This window comes from Epinephelus lanceolatus, chromosome 4, assembly GCF_041903045.1.
Source record: "Epinephelus lanceolatus isolate andai-2023 chromosome 4, ASM4190304v1, whole genome shotgun sequence".
Classification (NCBI taxonomy): Eukaryota; Metazoa; Chordata; class Actinopteri; order Perciformes; family Serranidae; genus Epinephelus; species Epinephelus lanceolatus.
Window position 1 is genome coordinate 15,595,473 of NC_135737.1, and position 17,050 is coordinate 15,612,522.

The following is a 17,050-nucleotide window of genomic DNA, read 5'->3' on the forward strand; positions in this document are numbered from 1 at the left end:
TATCTGTAGACCTCTCTCTGTTTTGCTTATGTATGCTCACTGTGAAGCGGAATTGTCAGACAGAATATACTGAATGTGTTGGAGAAGCTGTAATAAAAAAGGTGTAATATCCATCAGGGCATATTTTGTATGGGTAGATAGATGAATAAGGCAGAGAAGACTAGTTGTGCTTCTAAACAAGTTTGAGTAGATATTCACATTCGGACAAATACAAAAAAAAATGATATGAAAGGTAAATTTCAATTGGTACACTTTAAACGATTCAATTTGGCCTGGCCTTGGTGGCATTCTGCTCTGTCTCTGCAAATTAACCTTAGAGCAACACTTTTTGATCCACTTGATATTTGTACTGGTAAAAGCAGGAGCAAGGGAAATATAGCACATTGACATTCCTCCCCTATCTGGTAATGAAATTGCTTAGCGCTATTGCATCCTTTCAAGCATCACACTGTGCTCGCTCATATGGATTTAATCCTCTTTAGAGAGGCTGTTGCCGAGGGCATTCGGCACAATGCCTGTTTGAAAGTAATCCATTGAGTCTTAAATAAGTTGGCCTCTTTCAAATATGAATATCTGAATCAGCTTATTGGAAATTAATAATCAAAAGTGATCTGAGATCTTAAGCGTTTCAAATCTGGACATGCTGATTATCTCTTTTGTCCATATTCTGCATTGATTAGGATATAAAGTGTGCTAATTGCCACTACCAGCACTCCACTGTTAAGTCTTTTGAAATTAACAGTTGATGATAGATTTGTTCTAATTTCAGATCAAAGTGTAGATTTAAGCCCAACCATGGATATAAAACACCCAAATGTTGCACATGGGCAGTTTCACATACCAGTAACATTCAGAAATAATTTAACTAACTTACTTCCCTTCAGTTTTAAATATTTCACCACCGTCTCAGAAGCCTATCGTGCAGCAGCCTTTATTTAATTGTCCTGTCCATTTAACTGAAAATGAAAAAAAATACAGTATGGCATTAGAAATCTACATTTAAAGCACGGTATTACTGCAGGTTCAATTAGACTGAAAGCATGGAAGATAAGACAGAGGAAATTACATTATCACACAGGCAGAGTAGTATAATTCTCGCTGTTGACACAGTAGATAACATGATGACTTTGATATGACTGGGGGATTATAACAGCTAGATTTGATGACCGTCAAATGTCTTCAACGCTCCAAATGGAGTATCACTTGTAACCAAATTGCTTTGGTTTATCTTACAGAAGCACTCTCTGCCTTATGCTTCTTAAACCTCAGCCAGTGACGGCCTGTCATACACGCTCTGAGTGGTTATGTATCTGTATATATTCAAATTTATAGCAAGAAATTGCATGTAAATAAAAGTAAAGATAGTGCTTGCGCATGCACTGGTGCACTAAGTTGCATAAACTTAACCTCTGGCTATTTCAAATATATTTCTCTGTGATATTTTAAAAAATCTTTCGTCAAATGTACATTATACACCCTCTTTTGTGAAATCGAGTGTCAGGGTAAGAGTTGAGGGTTCGGTTAGGGGTTAGAGTGTTTGACAGTACACATGTGAAAGTGATGACCTTATCTACAAGTGTGACTCTGAGTGTCGACGGATGTGTCATCGAAGGCACACTGTGCAGTTAGTTCTAATTAACACTCTCTACTGAACGGATGTAATTGATGGTTCTTTAGTGCATTATTGATTTTTTCCCCCCAGTAGTCCAATGATTATTTAGTCTATAATTGGCAAAGTTGCCAAAACTAAAAATACTGCATGCAACCAACAGTCACTGAAGCCATTAAAGGAACAATGTGAAGGATTTAGGGGGATTTAGTGGCATCTAGCAGTGAGGAACTTTAACCTTCTCCCAGTTAGGATTCCTTCAGTGGTCATTGTTCAGGAGGTTTTTCTCTCCAGAACAAATGGACCTGGTGATTTAAACCATTAAAACACTGAATAAAGCCATTTCACCTTTAAAGAAATCAGTGTTAGTCCGATGCTGTTCAGCATGTCAGAGATAGGCCACAAGCCCAGCACCTGCTAATGTGTTGCTCACCATTTTTTACTGATAATTTAAGCTCCGGATGTTGCAGAGGTTTTTACAGGTAGCCGAATTATCCACAGAGGTCTCTACCTCTCAAAAATGAATGGACTCAGTCATTCAAACCAGTTACAATGCTGAATTAAGCAGTTTCATGTTAAAAAAAAAAACTAGGGATGTGCCACCTCATGCCGACCATGATAATACTGGTAAAATTTTTATTATTACAAGAAAAATTCAAATCGTTATACCCACAATATTGTAACTTGTTGACATATTGAGGTCATAATGTTACCTATGGCAACCACAAGCATGGCTGAAAGCGAAATTATTACGACTCTGCGGTGGTTCCAAAAAGAGGAGCAGCTTCAGTAGAGTTGACTAAACTGTGGCATCCTGAATGTTTTCTAAACAGCCCTGGACTTCTCAGACTCTTTTAGTGAGTTACCACTCAGAGGCAACTCATTCAGCAGCTCCGCCGGCAACACAAGTGATTTTGTCATAAACCTTTGGTGATGTAGTCATTCAATCATTTTTCTTTAGTTTTTACTGAATATTTGAAGGTAAACTGGTTAATATGCAAGACTATATCACTTCTTTCGTTGCAATTCTATTTTCTTCAATTAAAAAAATATATATATTTATCGCAAAAATACCTTGAAATATTGTGATGTTATTTTAGGCCCATATCGCCCACCACTTAAAAAAAAAAAACAGCATTTTAGTGACACTCTCTTAGTGGAGGGGATGTTATCTACAGTGGCTGATGCGAAAACGTGAATGGCCCTATCTAGAGCCAATGTTTGGTTTGTCCATTCTGGGCTACTGTAGGAACATGGCGTCACAACATGGTGATCTCCTGGGGCAAGAACCCACTCCCTATGTAGATGTAAACAGCTCATTTTATGGTAACGAAAATGCAACAATTCTTATTTTCAGGTGATTATACACTAAAGAAAACATACTTATTATGTTATATTCCATTTCTGCCTATATATCCCTCTGAATCCTTCACACTGGACCTTTAGTACATTTATGATGATATTGAACAAGCATGTAAATACTTATTTGTGCTGGATAAATGACAGCTATCAGAATTAAAGTAACCAATCATTTTTAATTAATAGCGTCATGGCAAGCACACTGCTTCTTGTTAAAACAGTGCAACACCAGCCTTTTCTAAATGTTGAAATGATCATTATGCAACATTGCTCCCGTCAGTGATGGTGCAATGATTCATGATTCATGTCAGTCTCAGTTTACTGCTCACTATAGAGTATGGAACAGCATTAGACGGCAAATATCTGGAATCGTAATATAGTGTAACCACCGTAACCAGAACAATGATTATGCTTTAGAGTGTGATACGTCTGTATTTGAAGGACCACAAATATCACGGTGTAATTAAAGTACATTATTACAACAAAGCGTCAGATTTACACTACAAGCTCACAACATCCCACAACACTGCATATAAAAGGAGACAGAAACATTGCAGGCTCAGTGAGATTGCAGCTTCCTTTAGAAGTCACTCGTTCTGGTTGGGTGATGGAGCTGACAGGGTTATTTTGGGACAATGAAAATGCGCTGTGATTAATGGTTCAAAACAAAAACTCTATCCCGAGACGATGTGTGTTCAGAGGACTGTAGCTGGGGAGCTGATGGTCCATCTGAGCCGACACCTCTAAATTAGTGCTGGTATCATAGATGTATTATAGAGCTCAGCCCCTAGTTTATCACATACACTCACCACACAGAATAACACCTTAAATCAACCTAAGAGCCATGTCATTTGTGACAGCGCCTCCCGTTGAGCAGCCCCACCGGCCTGATGTCATCTGATCTCAGTGGATGAAAGCCCATCTCCGGGAAATTCAGAAGCACCTTAATGGCACCTTTCCGAAACGCTCACTCGCAAGGATTGGGCGTGGACTATAATTGGCACAATATATCTCGCCTAATCTGTTTCTGTCTGGCACAAGAAGGTAGAGACTCGAGGAGAGACCTTTCACTCCAGTCGTGATGCAGGAGAGGTCACCAATATGTGGAGACATACCTCAAGCATTTAAATGCATTGCAGGCTGCAGTTGTAAAGCTCCCTCATCTGCTGTGCTGTGTCATATTTCACCGAGGTTTGACAATGCTGGTGCTTCACAGCTCACATAAAAAGGCTCCATTTTCTTCTATCTAGCAGAGCCATTGTTGAGAGTCGTATCTCTTATCTCTGCCGTGCTCATTCTGGGTACCTCACAGTAACACATTGTTCATTGTCACCGGCTTAAGAGATATTAATGAATGTGATTGCTCTATCCTCCACTCGTGTTTGGTCTCAATGCATCTGTATTTGACTAGGACTGGATAATTCTCTGCGTTATAATTTCCTGTGTGTCATACACTTTTCTGGCACACTGGTAAAGAAAGACCATTGTAATAAAAGTGAATGACTACTAGATTAGAGGTTTTTGTGATATTTTTTCCGTCTCAGAGTCATTTTGAATTATTCAGAAGGTTACAGTAAGTCAGATCACATCTTCCAGTCTGATGGCTGTCTGTCTGTCTCTGTGTTTTTCTTTATTTTTCATTTCAGATTCAGAATGCAGACGATGTGTTGATTACTCCCTTGGAAAAATTCCGGAAGGAGCAAATTGGCGCCGCAAAGGTAAGAGACCACCTACACGCGCAATTAGCAGTGGAACGGTGGAGGATATTTCATGCGTTCTGACACACTCGCCTCTCGTCCTCACCCCCTTCATCTCCCCTACAGTATGTAAATCATTAATTAAAAGTAAAACGTGACACTGCTAAACATGAAACATTGTGACAAGACAGTCTTCTGTATCACAGTCTAAGTGCTGTTCTCCCTTCAAAGATACTTGATGATCAAGACTTTTTTAATGTATCTATAATCTCATTACTGTAAACTTACAGTATCTAATACATTCACCATTTTTGTAATCAGATTACTATAATCCTCTTACAGGCAATACATTCCTCCAAAACCTATTGGACATAGAGGATTGATATCAGTAGGGGTTCTGCAGAGTGTTGCTCGAAGGCATCCCGGTTCCACAGTGGATATGTTGTCGAAGCCAGAGTTGACTGCAAAGAACAGTGTGGGCTTGTTGCTACAAGCCATGCTTTCATTCCTGGCCAACGCAAAGGCATAAAATGAAAGTACAGCAGCTTGTTTGTGGTCTCTCCCTTGATGAGATCACACATGAACACGCTGGCCAGAACTCTAGCCCTTGCACAGATCTCCCGCTGAGTTTCTGAGTCCGCCGCTAACTCTCCACTGGACTCTGTGAATCATTTGCACATCTTTACATAGTCCTGAACCCTGTGAGGGACATTCCAGCCTCAGAGTCACACTCTCGCCCATCTTTATTTATTTTACATGACCGGACAGCCACTGGTCTGCAAAAGTATTCGTTCTACTGCATTTCTTTGGTGTCTTCACATGACAAGCTGCAGTGTAAAGGAACTATTTCTCTTCTCCGTGCTGAGATATGACCATCAGTCACTTTCTTTTTTACTGCCCAGACTAAATAACCATTGTCACTTCATGTCTCAACTATCACATGTATCTCCCATTATGAAATAGCACATTTTGCAACCACCTCCTCCGCTCAGCCCCCACCACCCCCCACCCCCCATCATAGTGCTCAATGTTATTGCACCGACTCTCTATGTTTATAAAATGGTTTCAAGCCATAGCCCTCGTCACTCCCACTACCCCTTATTTTCTCCGACCACTTCCTCCTAATGGCTCTCTCCTCCTACGGCCCATCCCCCGCTAAACATTAGCCCAACTAGAGTGAGATAAAAGGCAGACATCACGAGTGGCTGAGCAACTTTCCACTGTTCCGAGAATCTGGAGAGATCTGCGGGCTGTCTGACCCTTCCAGTTACTGCGCTTCATGTCTGCAAACGTCAGATGGACAAACGGGGAGCTCTTGCCTTATTTGGGTATACTGCTTGTAATCCCACTGAGGTTACGTACCAGTGTATCAGCTTCTTAGGCACAAGCACAACACTTCAGTGGCCATAACACACCAGCAGATTGAGTGCAGCACTACAGGACATATTAGGCACAGTCTGCTTCACACAAGGCTGTACCAAATGTTTTGGAATACAATCCTCAAACTTTGCGCGGCGTGTAACAAATACACATCAAGAAAGCCACGAGAATTCAAACAATCATGTATTTTCACTGGAACATGGATTTACCATATGTGCAGGCTGCCAAACCAGGATGTAGAACTGAAATATTTGTTACAGGTTTTTTTTTTCAGTTTCAGATACATTTTTGTGAGCTGAAAGTTGGTGTATTCCCAGGCAAAGAACAATACATTCAGAAGTGAAATGAGAACAGAAAATGCATCCTGGTTTCAGAGTACATCTACTGTTTGCAGTCACTGCGTCAACACAGTAAGCTCTTCTGTTCATCCACTAAATTGCTACCTGATCTCCTACAACTTAGACCTCAACCTTGGGCCTGAACCCTCACACAGTCCTGCTGCTCTAAGGGCAAAGCGTGTTGATTTTTTCCCACAAACTGAGAACCATTGGAGGGAAACTGCCTAAAGCTGTGTCCACACTATTTGTGAGTGTGTGTTTATTGGTTGTCAGATTCTTTAAGGCCTTAAAGAATTTAAAAACACCCCAGGGATGGTGTCTCAAGAAAATACCAGGGGGTGACTGGCTGGTGGGTGGCATTCCTGCTCTATGAAATTTTGACAGTATTATATTCCCTTCCCGGGTCTTCAGCATTAGGGGGCACCATAGGGGTCCCTCACTAGCTGAGTGTGAGGAATTAGTGCAAACAGACCCAGATGGGAATCAGATGGCCACCATAATTTGAGCTGTCCTCATGCTACAAAGGGTGCACAGACATCAGATGATTCTTGGCTAGTTATGGACTCTAGAGGCAGAAATGACATTTGCATTCATGCTATGAAATCCCAAAATATGCCAACCAAGACGCTGTGTAGTAAAGGGATCAATTTAAGTGGTTTGGAGATATGCTTGACAGCTGTAGGCTATGCTAGAACTTTTCAATCACACAAATACATGTGGTACATTTTTATATTTTCATTGACCTTGGGATGTTGTGGGGAGTTAGGAAACTCAGGTAAGTACCTATTTCATGCTCAGGAGGACGCAAAATCCTGTCTTCTACCTGTCTCCCTTGCGTTTTGTGAAGAAAACACTGGAAGTTAGGGCTGGACAGAAGTGATTATTAAATAATTCTTTTGTAGAGTTAAATTGTGCTGACTGTATTGTGTTATCATTTTACAAATTCTTGGTGATGTTTATGTGTTTCATGGTAATAATGACATACGATGGTGCCATAGAGAAACCTTTAAATCTTACATAATTGTGACTTTTTTTGTAGACAAACTAGCCTAACTCTAATCAAGTAATTGTTTTAGCACTGAACTGTTTGTGTACACTGGTATTACTGTGCAGCACAGTTAAGCCAGCTGTACTGAAAACACCACATGATGGTAGATGGAATAAATGTCCTGGAGATATGCAAATCCTGTTGAATAATTTGTCAGATTGTCAGATAATACAGTATTGATTAATCAAATAAATGCGTGCTGCAATAAGATAAGAAAACTGCAACATAGCACTGAGACAAAGGAAATTAAGATGACAGCAGTGCGGATGACATTCAGGCTCAAACTTTATGCTGAAAAAACAACCGAATGCATGAATAAGAAGATGGAAATTAAACATATTTCTTTCCATTACATGCATGTCTGTCCCATCAGTTTCCACTGTGCCCTACCCAATAAAGCAGAAACACCATTAAAACAATCTTTCAAAAAGTAATTACTTTTTCTCCTGATCACCAGAATTTCATGAGGCAGTCAAAGTAGACCGTGAGAGGTCGGTCTTTACCTGTTTGAAGGCAGCAGCCATCCATTGTTCATGTATCAGCTTCCTGCCTTTTCCAAACGTAATATGTGTTTAATTAGTTTATATACAAACAGCACCATACAGAAGTGACTTAAAGGTAAAGGGCCTGAAAGTATAGTAAGTCGGGAGTATTATGTATAGTGGTGATGTATTATTTTGAAATAATTGATGCACAATAAAATCTTTCCACATAATCATCAAAACAGATGTTTGGCTCTTAAAGGAGTTCTGTACAATATTCAGAGTGTTAATATACCAGCAAACAGCTAATTGAGATGTAAAGGTAGAGTGGAGTAAAGGCCCATTCATGCTCCCTTTATGTACGAAAATGTATACATCCGTTTCAAACGATGTTACCGTCACTGCCCATATACTTCCATGCGCCCTTTACGTTGGCATGGATGTTAACCAATATATCCACCAGGGGGCAGCCCAGCGTCAAAAGTTTATGACAGCAACAAACTCAAAAACAAACATGGCGACTGTGGAGGAGATATTGATAATGTATCTCTTGCATAAAAGACAAAAACAGAGGCAGCGTTGTAGGAGGCAGTAGTCGGTGAGGCCGTTAAATACAGTACAGGCCAAAAGTTTGGACACACCTTCTCATTCAATGCGTTTTCTTTATTTTCATGACTATTTACATTGTAGATTCTCACTGAAGGCATCAAAACTATGAATGAACACATGTGGAGTTATGTACTTAACAAAAAAAGGTGAAATAACTGAAAACATGTTTTATATTCTAGTTTCTTCAAAATAGCCACCCTTTGCTCTGATTACTGCTTTGCACACTCTTGGCATTCTCTCCATGAGCTTCAAGAGGTAGTCACCTGAAATGGTTTTCCAACAGTCTTGAAGGAGTTCCCAGAGGTGTTTAGCACTTGTTGGCCCCTTTGCCTTCACTCTGCGGTCCAGCTCACCCCAAACCATCTCGACTGGGTTCAGGTCCGGTGACTGTGGAGGCCAGGTCATCTGCCGCAGCACTCCATCACTCTCCTTCTTGGTCAAATAGCCCTTACACAGCCTGGAGGTGTGTTTGGGGTCATTGTCCTGTTGAAAAATAAATGATCGTCCAACTAAACGCAAACCGGATGGGATGGGATGGCATGTCGCTGCAGGATGCTGTGGTAGCCATGCTGGTTCAGTGTGCCTTCAATTTTGAATAAATCCCCAACAGTGTCACCAGCAAAACACCCCCACACCATCACACCTCCTCCTCCATGCTTCACAGTGGGAACCAGGCATGTGGAATCCATCCGTTCACCTTTTCTGCGTCTCACAAAGACACGGCGGTTGGAACCAAAGATCTCAAATTTGGACTCATCAGACCAAAGCACAGATTTCCACTGGTCTAATGTCCATTCCTTGTGTTTCTTGGCCCAAACAAATCTCTTCTGCTTGTTGCCTCTCCTTAGCAGTGGTTTCCTAGCAGCTATTTGACTATGAAGGCCTGATTTGCGCAGTCTCCTCTTAACAGTTGTTCTAGAGATGGGTCTGCTGCTAAAACTCTGTGTGGCATTCATCTGGTCTCTGATCTGAGCTGCTGTTAACTTGCGATTTCTGAGGCTGGTGACTCGGATGAACTTATCCTCAGAAGCAGAGGTGACTCTTGGTCTTCCTTTCCTGGGTCGGTCCTCATGTGTGCCAGTTTCGTTGTAGCGCTTGATGGTTTTTGCGACTCCACTTGGGGACACATTTAAAGTTTTTGCAATTTTCCGGACTGACTGACCTTCATTTCTTAAAGTAATGATGGCCACTCGTTTTTCTTTAGTTAGCTGATTGGTTCTTGCCATAATATGAATTTTAACAGTTGTCCAGTAGGGCTGTCGGCTGTGTATTAACCTGACTTCTGCACAACACAACTGATGGTCCCAACCCCATTGATAAAGCAAGAAATTCCACTAATTAACCCTGATAAGGCACACCTGTGAAGTGGAAACCATTTCAGGTGACTACCTCTTGAAGCTCATGGAGAGAATGCCAAGAGTGTGCAAAGCAGTAATCAGAGCAAAGGGTGGCTATTTTGAAGAAACTAGAATATAAAACATGTTTTCAGTTATTTCACCTTTTTTTGTTAAGTACATAACTCCACATGTGTTCATTCATAGTTTCGATGCCTTCAGTGAGAATCTACAATGTAAATAGTCATGAAAATAAAGAAAACGCATTGAATGAGAAGGTGTGTCCAAACTTTTGGCCTGTACTGTACATCGCGACTGGAGGACGGAGAATTCTTTTCTCTAGTACTGCCGATGAGAGAAATTGAATTGTTATTTCTTCTTCGTGTCTCACTAGAGCTATGTATCGGGTAGTGACAGCAACACTGCCCCCACGGTTCCTGGTGGTACTGCGCCTTTTGGCCCGTATCCGTAAGCTTTATGGAAACGTGCAGAAATACGGACGAAATGAACACAGAGCACAGACAGAAGGCTCCGTCCGTATCCGGATCCGTATTCGTATCCGGATCCGTATATAACGTTGAGCATAAATTGGCCTTAATAGCGTCCTGAGAAGAGAATGAAGTTAGTTAGTGCATGGGAGTCCCTGTGTGTGTATTCTACTGGCTAACTAATTGCCACTACACTGCCCTTATACACTGGTTACCACTAATGACGCCTTCCCAACCCAAGGTGGCAGGACAGCGGTGGTGCAGAAGCATAGCGCACACCCTCTAGTTCCCCCCAAAATAAACACTGTTAGCTCTGTCAGCACTGTTGCTGTTGTAAGCACTGTTAGCGCTGTTAGCTGCTAGCCATTGGCTCAGCCACGTCCATTTTGAGCCGTGTGCAGGTAGTCCCAGCCTCTGAATCATGAGCCCTTTTTACACAGAGATCCTGCAGAAGGGCCACAATGAAGACCCTTCATTACGTCTCCTTTGCTTTTTTATACAGTACCAAACAACACAGGCTTAATGCCACCTCAGTGTGTGATTTTTAGATAGCATGCCAGCATTCTGGAAGCAAAGGAGGCGTGATGGGTGTGACATGTAACACAACAGCATTGGCCATTAGTGTGACATAAAACATACACGTCGGGCAGCACTTTCCAAACAATGACAGTGGGATAACATGGCGATAACAATCATTTACTGTCCCCATGATACGGCAGCTGATCTCATCCTCTGCTCAGAGGGTAAGGAGCTCCTGGACCTTATTGTCTTCTCAATTTGCGGACGTTGTCGGCCCTGTTTTTCTTCTTAGAGTTAGCTGCTAACTGCTAATACATAGCTGCTACTACCTCCACTGCCAGCTTAAGGCTCATTTACACCCCCTTCACATATGAAAAAAGATCCATTCATTTCAAATGTTGTAAATGTCACTGCCCTCATACTTCCATACAACCTTTATGATGACATAGAGTCATCCAATAGACGGCACTAAAGGGCAGAGTCAAAAGTTTCAGACAGCAAGAAATGGGGTGACGGTGAAGAGGGTCATAATAATGTACCTTTTACAGAAGCAGCATTGTAGACGTCAATGCTCTGTGCAGCTATTATATACATCCCGACGTGAATGGAGAATTTTTCATTTCACTACGTTACCAATTTGTTCCATCTGCCATTAATTCAATTTCTTTGTCATCTCCTACAGTTATATCTTGATTGAACTATACTACTCTGCCTCCTCAATCTCCGGTGGTACTGCTTTGTTTCGTTCGTATCCGTAAGGTTTCAGGAAACGTACACAAATATGGACGAAATGAACACCAAGTATGGACAGAAGGCTATCCAACTTCGAGCACAAATAAACCCCTCAAGGTAAAATGATATTGTACATTTTCTTCAGAATGGCAAGGTGAAATAACAGTGCAACAATTCCACTTGAATAGGCCGTATAAAATGGGCCACAGATGTTCTCTGAATGCTGTATAGAGCTCGTTTGAGGACGACTAATCTCAGTACTCCTGGCAGTTCTTAACCTGAGAATTCACTGATTTCTGTTCTTACATACATTTTTTGAAGGACAGTTTTATTCTGATAACATTTTATCTGATACGCGCTGCAGCTGAAGAGTGACTTCATGGAATCATTTTGAAGGATGAGCTCAGCTGAAATAATGGCTTGAAGTCTTATTGTATTTTCTCGCATTGTATTCACTGTTCTCTGGAGCCAAAGTGACACTGAACACAGGAGTTATAAGTGCTTTTCGCTTTTCTCCGTTTTTAGATTTAATAAAGCAGAATTGTTATGAAAAGGAGAAACTTCCTTGATAAACACAAAACTGGCGAGCAGTTGGGGTTAACACAATAACTTAATGTTTATAATAACATATCAAAACAAATTCTTAACCTGACCCTTATTATAAATAGGCTTCTAAATATGTGCATCTATTAGAAAATAGCCTCAGTGCTGACATTAAATAACTTCCTGTTACATTAATCATAATTACGTTGGTCCAAGGGAGCTCCTTAGTCATCGCTGACTGATGATGTCGCCCAAAACAAATAATCATCAGATGTGTCATCTCAACAAGGAGTTCCTTCGAAAACTTTGTGATGACTCAAGTTGTCTTTTCCCACACATTATGTCTCCGGTCAGGCGGTGAGAGCAGGGTTTAGGTTCATCTTGACAGCCATAGACATAAACCATATATATAGAATATAGAACTATATTCACGCAGAGCTTGCCAAGGGACAGTTTCACATCATAATAATAAAGAAGCGTTTGAGATTGATGAAGATGCCAGGTTTTTGCTTCCTGCAGCTTTGCCCAGACCTTCAGAGTTACTCTCAGATCTTATGCAAAGGAAATAGCTTTGTACAGTGTTTACCAGCAACGTGTGCAAAATATATGGAGCTTTTGTTCTCTTATTTAATGACATTAGATTTACTGCATCATATGTCAGAGATAGCAGACGCACTGATAAATGTTAATGTTTTTAACTGAAGCTTCGCAGTTTGCCTCGCACGCACTAAATATGGTACTTTCAGAAGTGTGGGTATTTGTTTTTCAACTCCTCAGAAGCAGATGTTTGTAATTATTTCGTGTTAATTGGCCAACTTCTTGCTGTCTGTGATGTCTCCTCAGGAAGTGGGATTTTAGGTAAGGAGGGAGACATTTCTTTTGGCTTTGCAGCTAAGTAACTGAACTCGAGCTGAAGCCTTGTGTTTTGTCTGCCTCCCTTGTGGAAGTGAGACCAGCTCATGTGTGGTGGAGCATCAAAATAACCCGGCTATTGCTATTTAATCGCCATTCTGGACCCCGGCTCCAATTAGCTTTCTCTAATGAGCTCATAGAGGTAGGCTGCAGAGTTCTGCCTTTCATGTCACTGCTCAGAGTATCCATTTAAACCAAACATGTGGTGAAATATGCGGCACGTGACACCTCGCTAGCCATTGATGTTTGTATTCTTCCAGGGTGTTGGGCGGAAGTGAGGAAGTGTGGTGTGATTGCGTGTGATATCTGGGGTTCTTTCCTCTGCACACACACACACACAGACACATTCGACCTCCCTCGCTGCTTACATCTGTTACCATGGCGACGAGAGGCTCAAAAATGATGGCCCTGAGGCTCGTTAGGGCCAGTGTCAAAACTGGCAATGTACAGCCAGCGTCCAAATATTCCTCCTGCCGTCTTCATGCCTGCTCTCAGCATCCTTTTTCCAGCAAGCTGAGAACACCTGATGACCAGAAGAAAAGCTGCCTGCTGTTTCCCTCATCATTTCCCTCCCTGCAACGTTATATCAGTAATTAGCAAACTCACCCGTACTACAGCTGGCATCAAAGCACTCCTAACAGCAACATGAGATTTGCCAGTGAGAAATTCCACTACAGAGGAATCTGCATGAGAATATTCTCTTCCTGCATCTGATTTATTCATGAGGGCGAACAAAGCAATCAGATGAGGAAATCTCCCAAGTGGTAGGTTCATGTGTGTTTTGTGCACCGCAGAGTGTTGGGAAGTGCTTGGGCTTTATCCATTGCCAGCCAGCTGATTACTCCAGGGCACTGGCATTAGTTTGTGTCAGAAACTCCCTCCTCATGTGTTCTTGGGGGTATATATCTATCCACATCTATGTCCTCTGCCACCGCGTGTTGGGCTTCAGAGCCTCTGCCCGTGCCACTCCCTCCCACTCTAGGAGGGTCTTTGCAATTTAAATCGCTCATATTCCACTCTGATTGCACAAACATATCCAGGGGAGGAATGCGTTCACCACATGGACAAACCAACAAACACCTGGTGTTCTGCTAGGGTATCATTACGGTAGCGCTAGTTTATACACGTCCTGCGTGGATCAAAACAAAGCAGGACACTTTGGGGTGACTTAATCAGGCTGGCTCTGCCTCAAAGATTCATTGCAGCTCTGAGTCACTCCCCACTCTTTGGAAGTGTGAAAGAGTCAGTTCAGACGCACGGAGGAAGGGTTGTTTTTTTTTTTTTTCGTTTGTTTTTTTTTTGCAAGGACTTTTTTTTTTCTTGCTCACACTGGTCAGCAGCGCCGGGAGATTCCTGCTGTGACTGCGGGGCTCAGCTAAACCTAAAGCTCTTAATTTGATGTGATCCCCTGAGTGTGTGTTTGTGTGCATGTGTCTGCGCAGTGGTCGCGAGTGTTTGTGTGTGTGTTGGTATTTTCCCCAGGGCTTCAGTTGTGTGCATGCTCAAAAAATAATGTCACGTCAAAAGCAGTCACAATGGCAGACATTCAGTTCCCTTTGGTTCTCTAATAAAAACCACTCGATCCTTAAGGGAAATTTATTTCCTGTCAGCATGATATCATATTTAATCATATGTTTGTTTTACTTTCCACCTGTTTATTTTCCCTCTTTCTGAATCGTGGGCACATACGCAATTGATCCCCCCTCCCTACTCCTGAAAAGATCATTCCAGGGCTAGACATGACAAGAAAGATGGAAATAAGATGCTACTACATGAAATTATCTATTGATTTTTGTGCTGAATGTGTAATAGTTATGAAGGAGGTTACAGTGTCTTGTGGCAAATTCCTCCAGTTTGTTTAACGGCTGGTGGGAGGGAGTCCGGGTTTGGGGGGGGGGGGGGGGGTGTCGCTGAGGCAGAACACTGTTCTAGGTCATATCAGTAGCTAATAGATTAGACTTGCTAAATTTCAGGGCCATGGGAATGAAAACAAACAAGCAGGATCTGGTTACATCGGCCGTTTCCTCACACTTTCCCCGCCCACACCCTGCCGCCCCTTATTCTGTCTCTCCACCAGCCCCTTTATGAATGTTTGCATAGCGAGATGGGCATTAAGTGGGCAAAGCTTGGTTTAGAGGTCAGACTTGCAGATGAGACACTTGAATGCCCTCACACAGACAGGTTCTCTCTGCTTGGGCTGAGTTTGATTAAGGGCCGCGAAGTGGATCTGTTTTTTTTGGGTGAAATGTTAAATCTCTTAGTCCATATGCTTTTATAGATGGGCATCTGGCATGAAAAGCCCATTTCCTGTTCCTTCCTCGAAGCCTTCTGGGACACCCTGTCTGAATCCTGGGACTCGTGACTATAGAGCTTGACTTGTCTTTGTAGGTGAAGCATGACAGAGAGGGAAAATGCAAACAGCATCCAGACAGGCCGGTCTGTGACAGTGCCATATGCATTATGCTATTGATGATATACACTGTTGTGTATTTTTCCATGAACTTCTGTCCCCAGCTGGGGTTCTTGTGAGAATAACAGCGTGTATCGCCCCTGTTGAGAATGAATGGTCCTTATTGACAGTGCCGACATTGTCCACTCATCATTGCGTAGTCATATGCCCCTTTTATGACCTGTAATAATCTATTGACAGAAATTTTAAATGACATGTGGCAAATGGCATGTGAGAATGTAGTTAGACCTCCACCTAGTGGCAGTCCAAACTAACACACACACACACACACACACACACACACACACACACATCAGGAAAACAACACATTCGTGGTCATCTTTAAGCCTTTCATGTTTTGTGTCTTTTTAGGAGGGGAAGAAGAAATTCGACAAGGAAACAGAAAAATACTACTCCACACTTGAGAGACACCTCAACTTATCATCCAAAAAGAAGGAAGCATATCTACAAGAGGTAAAACCAAAACACATTTTCTGATGCACTAGCATGTCTTTGAATAATGCTGCTTAATGGTTGGCTGTCTCCTAACAATGAAGATGTTGTTTGTGAGCTTTTCTTTGCTCATTACTTCCCTAAGCACACACCGTGTCCAGGTGGTGATGTAAGCATTAACTCTCTGTCCACACAGCGCTCTCCCAGTTTGACCCCGGTCTTTGTTGCGCTACTGACCCTGGTTTTGTTTGCTCATTCTCAGGCTGACACACAGATTGATAAGGAGAGACAGCTCTTTTATGACGCATCTCTTGAGTATGTTTTCAAAATACAAGAAGTGCAAGAAAAGAAGAAATTTGAGTTTGTTGAGCCGGTAAGAAAAGTATCAGTTCCACATGTTTCTGTGCTTAGTTAGTGCTGGATGCATATTGAGGACGTCATTTCTTTGCCTGTGTTACTGTATATGTAGTTAAAAGATTAGTTTGAGTGGCACATAATTAAAATAGCACAGAATCTTTGATGATGGAAGTGGCTTTTAAAACGTCTTGTCTCTTGAAGACATGCGCAATTATACATCTCTCACAGGTATATGTCTAAGTTTGTATTCCACACGTTTGTCATCTTCATCACAAATTCTCTGTAATGTAGTCAATCCATTTGGGGAAGGTAGTGGGTAAAATTAGATGAATTGGTCGCAAAACAAGACGAAATGCAAATCAAAGCCTCTGTAAAAGCCTCCACCTTACAGATATGTGGATTAAATTCTAACATCTTCAGCAGAGAAGTTACCGGGAAACATTAAGTTCTGTAAGTGTAAAACGTCTGGGAACGTGAGATTGGAGCAGAGTGAATGTTTAAATAAAAAAAACACTTCCATTTGTTTATACCCACTGGCAGCTCACCCAGAACCCAGGCCAGAAATGTAAATCTCCAGGCCCCAGGTAGTGGTGAGGAAAATGACAAGGCTCAACCTTGCCTGTGATGAATCTTGGCATAGATAAGATGGTTCATCCTTGAACATTTGATATACCAAGCCTCATCCTAGAAATAAAATCAGTAGGTGTGTTTGAGGATTTGACTGAGAGCAGCTCTGTGTTT

At 41.8% G+C, this 17,050-nt stretch overlaps 1 protein-coding gene across 4 annotated transcripts in view; it reads left to right on the plus strand.

The window, feature by feature from the left end:
- The window catches only part of arhgap42b (Rho GTPase activating protein 42b), an 87,189-nt gene that overhangs the window by 47,741 nt on the left and 22,398 nt on the right, over positions 1-17,050 (plus strand). For all 4 annotated transcript variants that reach the window (XM_033630520.2, XM_033630521.2, XM_033630522.2 and 1 more), the window contains exons 4-6: positions 4,615-4,686; positions 15,872-15,973; positions 16,215-16,325. In XM_033630520.2, coding sequence (XP_033486411.1) covers positions 4,615-4,686; positions 15,872-15,973; positions 16,215-16,325 — 285 coding nt within the window. The remainder of the gene's footprint in view (positions 1-4,614; positions 4,687-15,871; positions 15,974-16,214; positions 16,326-17,050) is intronic.